At 32.7% G+C, this 8,903-nt stretch overlaps 1 protein-coding gene across 1 annotated transcript; it reads left to right on the forward strand.

Annotated features, from left to right (window-relative positions):
* Positions 1-8,449: 8,449 nt before the first annotated feature.
* On the forward strand, positions 8,450-8,701 carry LOC112086185. Its single transcript, XM_024154953.1, has 2 exons — positions 8,450-8,627; positions 8,697-8,701. Exons 1-2 carry the CDS (start codon positions 8,450-8,452, stop codon positions 8,699-8,701), a joined length of 183 nt encoding a protein of 60 aa, XP_024010721.1.
* Positions 8,702-8,903: the final 202 nt, after the last annotated feature.

Consider the following 8,903-nt stretch of genomic DNA (forward strand, 5'->3'; position numbering starts at 1 on the left):
GGAGGCTCGGATGAAGCGAGCTCGTAAAGAGGCAAGGCGTGAGGTAATGCTCAAGTACCAGGAACGCCTCACGAAGGTGGAAGAGGCCATTGAAAAGCTTCAGAAGTCCAAGAATGATGAGAATGAGCTTGGCCGGATCAAGAGCAACCTCACCATGATCGACGAACTCCAAAAGACCGATGCTCCGACTCTGGATGCCGAGGAAGAGAAATTGAAGCTGATTATATTGGGGCCGACAAGGCGTATGAACGTATCGCAACGAAGCTTAGAGGAGAGTTGGTTTTCACCCGAGTCTTGCCGGTTTCCGTGGATTCTCGCCTTGAAAATGAGTCATTAGAAGATGCCACGGCTAACATCGGGATCAAATGCCGGAAATCCAGACATCACAAACCTTCTTGATGAGAAAGAGTTGCGCACCAAAAAGTGATCTTTGCTTGGTCCCTTACCCTTTTTTAGATATTTGTTTTCATCAATGTGTTCAGTTATTTTTGTATTTGGTCTTATCTTTTGAACCTTGTGCCTGGATGGCTTTATCTAACTTTTATTTTATGTGACGATTTCATTGATCTTTGAAGAAAATTGTCGCCTTGGCGGTTATTTGTACGCATAGGGTCTTACTATGTCGAACCGTTCTAGATAAATATTCTTTGAGGTCAAGATGAGGGTTAGATGAATTTTTCTGGGTCGTAATGAGTCTAAAGTTCCGTGAATATGTTTTCCGCCGGTGATTTTTTTTTAGAAACAGCTTCTATGTGAAATTGATCGTTTGTGACGAGGCGTTGAGCCTTAAGAGATAAAAAATTTAGCATAATTGAGGTGTTAAACCATGATTCTCTGTTGATGAGAGGATAACTGAGATGTAATTTAGAGTGATGAAGTTGAGTTGTTCTCTTTGAAATATGATTAAGGATCGGCGTTTCCGAGCTGGTAAGTATGTTTAGCCGGGTTTTTAGAATTCACTTCGGCCTTTAGGGAATGCGATGTTGTCTCAACTTATGTTCCCGTATACGATAGTGAATTAATGTGACCGATGCGTTTGGTTTAGGATTTATATAGCGCACTTCATTTTTATCTGTAGTCCTTTTTTCACCCTCGTCCTAGGAAATGTGGTAAAAAGTCCATTTAGAGAACTTTGTATGTTTTGCCCTACTGTAGCCAGAAACGAGGCGAGGTGTAATTTTTGAAATATGCTACGTCAAAACTTAAAACGTGAGTTATTATTCTTGCTCGGACTATGTAAGGAGATCCTACCAAAGTGAGGTAATGACTAAGTAATGAAAGTGATGAGCCCGAGGCAAAGTAACTGCTAAGTGTTGAAACTAAGATCGAGGTGAAATGCAAGTAACTAAGACAAGGTATAAGAAAAAAAACAAGTTGAAGTCAAATCTTGTAAGAAGGTGTAAGTATATGTATACGTACTCACTCTCCCCCCCCTCCCCATTTTTAGGAGAGGGGACAGCTGAACCCACCGAGGACGGGCTGCCTACGTACCCTTTTCAGGAATCAAGCCGTCCCATAGTTCATGTTTGTCGCGATATATCTTTAGTGATAGAACTTCTTCAGGTGCATGGCGTTCCACGATCTTTGGATTACCTCATCAGCCATTGTTGCGAGCCCGTAGACCTCTGGGTGAACCACCTTAGTAACTGTATAAGGTCTTTCCCAGTTTGCTTTCAGCTTCCCAGTGTTTCTCTCAGCAGTGTTCTGGAATACTTTCCTGAGGACTACCTCTCCTTCATGAAATCTGTATCTTCGGATGTTCTTGTTGTAGTATCTTGCTGTAGCCTGCTGATAGTTCTGAATCCGTTTTTAATGCCTGGTCGCGCCTTAGTCGAATTCGTCCAACTTCCTATAAACTACCTAGTCGAGAATCTTGGGAAATATTTTTGGAAAACTTCCTTATTTATTCGTGCGGCCACCGCCTCAAACTTTCTCCTAGGGTAAACATTGTACTCTTGCTGATGGACTTCGGCTCGACCCGTTTATGTCATTTGTTCCCCTGCTCAGCCCTTCTTCATATGGTGCGGCCTGTTTGTTGAGAAGCCCAAATCGCCTCGGCCCATCTGGCTCCTTAACCACAGCGCGGCTCGGCCTATTTGTTTCTTTTGCTTTGGCAAGGCTCGGCCCACTAAGCCTTTTGTTGTAGTGCGGCTCCGCCCACTAGGCGCTAGAAAGAGAGGCTCGATTTGGATCGGCCCAATAAACATGGGCCTAGCATTGTCCTTTTGACACTTAGTCGCTTTTTGGACAGCTAAAATTGCTGGGTGAAAGCCGAACCCGACAAGAGTTTTTATATAGTAGTTGTTATGATTTTTATGGCCCATTTATGACAGAAACTATATAAAAGTTCTTATGCTTCCTATGACCTGTTTCTATATGAAACTTTTTATGTTTCGTATGAACTATTTATCAACCTTATCTTTTTCATTAAGTAATTGTTTTTGTATATTATTGTATATATTGTTTATTATCGAATATATATTGAAACTTCTTATCGATCTTCAAATTTTTGAAATGGTACTATACGATGACTTGTCTGACATAAACCAGTCTCGAACAAATTAGATTGTAATAGTATAAATTATTAGTAAGTGGAAGTAATGGATCTTTCAAAATATTACACTCTAATTATAATAAAGTACTTTCTATATATTACAGACCTCTATAAATATAATATTTTATATTGAACCCACTTTTTATTGTTTATTAAGGTCATACATGATACAACAGAAGCAAGAGTTCATAAAAAAATTATCAAAGGTTATGAACAATTATTTATTGAAGATCAATGGTTTTTATGTTATCAGAATACATGGAGAGGATTCACTAACTACGAGTAAATTTTTTATATTGTCATCGTTTCTACTGTGGTCTCCAAGGTTGATTCAATTTCTGTTGAGTGAAAACTCTAATTTAAACTTTCTTTTTGTTACTCTAACTATATATTAGGTTTAGTCGTATAATTTTTTGCAGTTACTAGAACGAGTATGTGTGGAATCCGTTGTACTATATACAGCTAAATGTGATTAAGCAACTCAGATATCGGAATTCATATTTTGTGATATGTAACACTTTGTTTCACAGATTGCCTTTGAAATCCCGATCTGGATTGGAAAACAGTTGTAAGAGACAAAATCATATGGAACTCAAACTCGTGTTTTTTTTTATCTTAAGTCAAATTCGAATAATAAATATTATTTACGTATTACTTTCATTCGAAATTAATTTCATACAGTAGAAAGCTTAACTTATTTGCACACTATTTTTTTCAAAATATAACAAACAATATATTACTTAATATGTTGTTAACATATGAATACCCAATTTATGAGTAAAAATATATATTCTCAATAACCTCGATTGCATCTAAAAGGAACAAACTATCTAATCTATTTAGTGTTTGCACTTGAGCATAACATCTATATGTGTCAGACCACTATCCTGCAGTAAGAAAAGTCCACTTCACGTATTGAATTATCACATCAATACATCATGCACATTAATAGATATAGATTATTTTACAAAATGAACCATCTTAATTTACAAAAGTTTAGTTACAGATCCGACATATATTATTTTATAATAAAAGTACAGAGTTTTTACAAGATCATTTTTATAATATTAGTTGTGAAATGGTTATTATATCATATAGCAAAATAACAGGAAATCTTTAACTACTTTCAGCTCTAACTGACAATATATATTATAGTCTTTTGTTTATATTTTTGGGAGATAACATAGGAAAAATAATATTAAAGTATATATTTTACTTTAACAATATCTTGAATAAATCTTGACATGAATTAATACATCAAAATAAAGTATATTGTATTCAATGTATACAAACGTCTTTAATTGCACCGATAGGTGTAATAATTATAATTTTTATTAAGTAAGAAAATTGAACTGGTGAGCAAATTAATTTGAAGAAGTGCTCCTTTTCTTTTTGACGATGATTCATTTTGTTTGTCTTTTATTTATACAGTGACTTCATAATTCATAATAAATTCTTCATTCTCAAAGAATATTGCTACAAAAATCTCAACACACGAAGTTCTCTAAATATGTCTTACTATGACTTAGTCAATTCACACCATGGGAAGAAAACTCGGTCATACATGTTGTGATTTACAAGAAGTGGATTGAGAAAAACAGTAGTGGCTGGGATCGTATCGAATTCATCTTTGCCTATGCTATATGATTTTTTTTTGTTTTCTGTAGCAGTTACTAGCGTAATTGTTATTTACTTGAAAAAACTTTTTTTTATAGGGCTGCAAAATTCATGCTTCTGCTCATAACTGGATCCATGAATACTTTCGTAGAGAATGTCAAGAAGGAGATTGGTTTGAAATTCGTAATTTTACTGTCAGATCTTCAGATTTGAACAATTGGAACGCACATCCAATTCGGGATACCAAGCTTGACATACTACCAGAGGCGATATCTAATTCGGCTTTCTTGAATTTAATCAAATTCAAAGATATTGTGAAAAGAAAAGTGGATCCTACATTTTCTATTGATAATATTTTATTTTAATTATTTAAAATATTTACTCTAAATGTTCTTACTAATATTTAGTCTATTATATGTTATGGACTCATAATGTTATTTTCTCTTCTATTATTTTTTTTATTAATAGACTTGGTTGGTGTGATCGATTTTGTTGGTGAAATATCGATGGACAATGATTTTGAGTCCACTTCCATAATCCAGCCAAAGAAATCTCTAGAATTTCATATAAGAGATCTCGAGTAAGTGTTTTTCTAAATGTTATGCAAATTTTTATTTTTGTCTAATTATTCATAGTTGTTTTGGTTACTTTTATATTTACGGATGTTGTTATCAAATGTTTTGCTTTTGACGACTACACAATTTTTTCGATAATAAATGGAAATCGAGAAAGGCTGATTGTATTTTCGTTCTGTTTAGTGAGTGGAGACTTGGTGTCTATAAAGGTTAGTAACCACGTGTTTATTATGATTGAACTTGGTATCTGAACTTCTACTAAAGTATATTACAGTGTCTAATATTATAATTATATTTTACTTTGTAGGTGAATATTGTCAGAAACGGAGGAGGTCAGTCTTGATATCTTTTCGACCCAGAGATTACTGAAGTTCAAGATTTTGGTTACATGTAAGTGTTTTCTTTTACTTTTAAATAAAATCATAATTTATATTTGGTTTGGTGATATACTTTACAAAATTTGTAAAACATGTTCGTTCTGGCGGACAAGAAGGCCAATATCAAACCAGGAAACTAAGATGTACAGAGGAAAGCAGAGTAAATTAAATCATCTTTTCTATCAAAGGAGATATGTCCTCCTATTCCTATTTATGTAATGAATTTAATATCTCGAACTTTTTAAGTTTTGTTTTTGTTTTAAAAATGATGGTTTATGTATTTCCGTAGACATATTTTATTTTGTTATCTAAATTACTATCAGCTTAAATATTTAATGATGATTTTTTTAAATTATAATGAATCATGTGAAAAAAATATTGAAATTAAGTTATTACACATATAAATTTTATCAATAAAAAATTATGATATTATATGAAAGAATATTATCTTGTACAAAAGAATATAATTCAGTCAAAATATTGTTTTTAAAAGAAATCGAGTTTTCAAAACATACATTTTATTTGCCTTTAAATCTTCCACACTCTTCCCAACGACGCATGTAGGTTAAAGTACTTCGTCTGTATCTTTTTCTAGCCGTATTCATCTGAAATAAAATAAAAATCATCCAGTGTTTTCACCTTCTATTCGACTAAAATTATGATTACCCAAGAATCCATAGAGATGATGATTTATGTGACGTTGGCCAATATTGGGCTATTGATGCGAAAATTTTGAGTCTTTGCAGGCAACCTTCAGATGGCGGAGAGAGTATTCACATGATACTCATGGATCATAAGGTACAAATGCAGAACATTAATTTTAGGATTATAATTATATTTAGATCATACAACTACTGTTTACATGTTAAGTCGTATCACAATCGGTTGTCTTAGATGTAATTGCTTAATATTAACTTTCCCTATTAGATTGTATCTAATGGTCTGTATTTTTAGAGTGTGAAAATTTCTGCTCTGATCTTGACGCGAGACGTGTGTTTTCTTGAAGATAGAGTTCGACAAGGAGATTGGAAATTGTTTATGGGCTTCAAAGTATATCTAAATGTAGGAATTCTGAGGCTAACTCGCAATAAGTACTACATTAGACTCAGGTAGGGGTCCATTATCTTTGATATTCAACCAAAGACAGATCGATACTTTTTGGATGCAGCAATAATTCTTGATATTATGCGGAAGAATACTGGCCCGAATGTTTTGACTAGTAACAATACTATTTATAAAAATTCACTTATGACCTTCCATTTCAAATTTTCATTTTCATTTATCTTTATATAAAGAATTAGTTGGAACTATCTCTGCCGTTGGGAATCTCTTATCTCGCTATGAAGAGGATACTATGAGTTTTGACATTGTGGACGAAGAGTAAGAATTACTTCTTTTAGTTATAGATATGTAATTAATATACTTTTTATCTTCATGTTTTCTAACTTATACATATTTCTCATGATATAGAGCATGTATTATTATATGTTTTGCTTTGGTGAAATTGCTCAAGAGTTTTATGATCAATGGAGGCATATAGGATCTTATCGGTCAGTATGTGTTCTTCGATTTTGGGTGATTAAGGAAGGTAACTGGTAGTATAATTTATTATTAAATAAAACTGATTCTGTATTATTTGAAAATAAACATTATATGTTACTTAGAAAAATATGTTATATTATGTAGATAAAAACGATTGGAGAATGTGTGTTCAATCTCTTACAGGTTGTTCACAGTTTTTGATTGATCCACCAATACATGAGGCTGTCGATTTCAAAAAAAAAGTAAGAGGTTATTCATATGTATATATTATGATGCTTACATTTACATATCAAGTAGATGTACACATTATGGTTTTACCAGAGTTAATAGAGATCCATCATTTTTGTCACATACTCATAGAAACCACTGTATGGTTTAACTCCGAGATGTATACATTTTAGTAATAAGCCTTCTTATATCTATTTCTGTAGGTTTAACTCGGAGATGGATTTATGTTCAGTTTGTGATAATTAAAGAGATATTAGAGAATGTCAGTGTTTTAAGATATCTACAAGTGTTTCTTTATTTGTCATAATTCTTCTTATGATCTGGACTTGTTTTCGTATTTGACATATTTAAATCATTTTCAACTGAACTGCCTTTTACAATTAACTAGACACTTTTCGAATATTGTGTTATATTTAAATTCTAAAAGTTATTTATATAATTGATATCCGTCTGATTAATATAGAGTCTAAACCAACTACTGAAGAATGAAAAAGGACATATGTTGTCAACATTTAAAGTCGCTTTTTGGGTCATTGCATTGCATTTACACTCTATAAATGATAAGGTGATGGGTTTTCATGGTTTAACATCTTTGAAACTGTCAACAAATTGTGGTTTATATATAATATATATACTTTAATATATTTACATTTATAATATGCTCTCTTGAATGCTAAACTATAATTAAAATTTATATCTTCATATCATGAATTTCACACGCATTGATGTTTAAACTTCACATATCATTTCGTTCATAACATAAAACTCTATATACTGAACTGAACATTATTATCAGAGACTTAAATATTGTTTTTTTGTGTGCAAAACTTAAATATTTTTTTATTTTTATTTTTAACCAACAAAGATTACGCTCGCCCACCTTTGGGCGGGTTAGAATCTAGTATCCTTCAAAAAATAATGCAAATCACAAATACAAAAATCTCAAAAGACAGATATCCGATATGCTCTGATATATGTATACATGTGAATCGTTGTTATCGATATATACATGTCTGCGAGAACTATTAGAGCATCTCCATTGAGGTTTTTTAAGGAGTTCAGGACCCAGATCTATATGCAGGTTGAATTAAAAAAAAAATAGAAAATAGGCCAATATGTTGTGAACCGCCCCTTAGCTAAGAGCCCGAGACTTGGGGTTCATAGCCACGTGGCGCTATTTTATTTGGCGGAGGAAAATGTGTTTTTAATAAAAAGAAAACTAAAAAAAATTAATAAAAAAAATCTTATGAACCCCAAATAGGGGTTCAGAGATTGTCTTAGTCAGCTCAACTTTAATACCATACTCGACTAATGTGAAACTGCAAAGAAGTCGTGTACTTGTTTTTTTCCAAAAGGGGACAAAACATTTAGTATTTCTTAAATTCAAATCTCTAACCATTCCGTCTGTAACCTATTCTTTTTTTTTCTTTTTAGTTTATGACTTTACATACAATGAATCTTTAACCTAATGTAGAAGCCGCGTTTACTTGTCAATATTTGGAATTAGTACTAGTTTTTAAAAGAAGGAAAGTTTATCGCCAGAACAAATAAAAAATATGAGGTTAGGCCGGCTTCTTCTATATATCATCACAAGACTTGCAATGACCAGAAACACAACGAAAAAGAAAATGGCTTTGACACCGCCAAATGTTGCTGCGCTTGTGTTACCACTGCTTATAATTTTCACTTTCTCCTCTCAAGTTGGAGTTTTTGAATCTATAGGCCCCAAACTTGGTAAATGTCTTTACTAGATAGACACAATGTAGGATTATAATGATAAAAAAACCTCTTAACTATCATCAGATTAGTTTTCAGATCCTTAACTAAATGTTTAGTTATGTAATCCCTCAATTTAATTTTATTGATGGAAGTAAATAAGCTTTCGTCTATAATAGTACCATTGAAATCCTAAATGGCTGTCGTTTAATGAAAAAGGCAGAGTTTTCAGTTATGACAGCTGTTTAGAGTTTTAGCCATATGGTAGACGATGTTAAAAAAAAAAAAAAAGCC

This window comes from Eutrema salsugineum, unplaced genomic scaffold, assembly GCF_000478725.1.
Source record: "Eutrema salsugineum unplaced genomic scaffold, Eutsalg1_0 scaffold_9, whole genome shotgun sequence".
Classification (NCBI taxonomy): domain Eukaryota; kingdom Viridiplantae; phylum Streptophyta; class Magnoliopsida; order Brassicales; family Brassicaceae; genus Eutrema; species Eutrema salsugineum.

Bases quoted from the DNA above. Each gene is read 5' to 3' on its own strand.
- LOC112086185 (XM_024154953.1), top strand. From the start codon at position 8,450: ATGAGGTTAGGCCGGCTTCTTCTATATATCATCACAAGACTTGCAATG.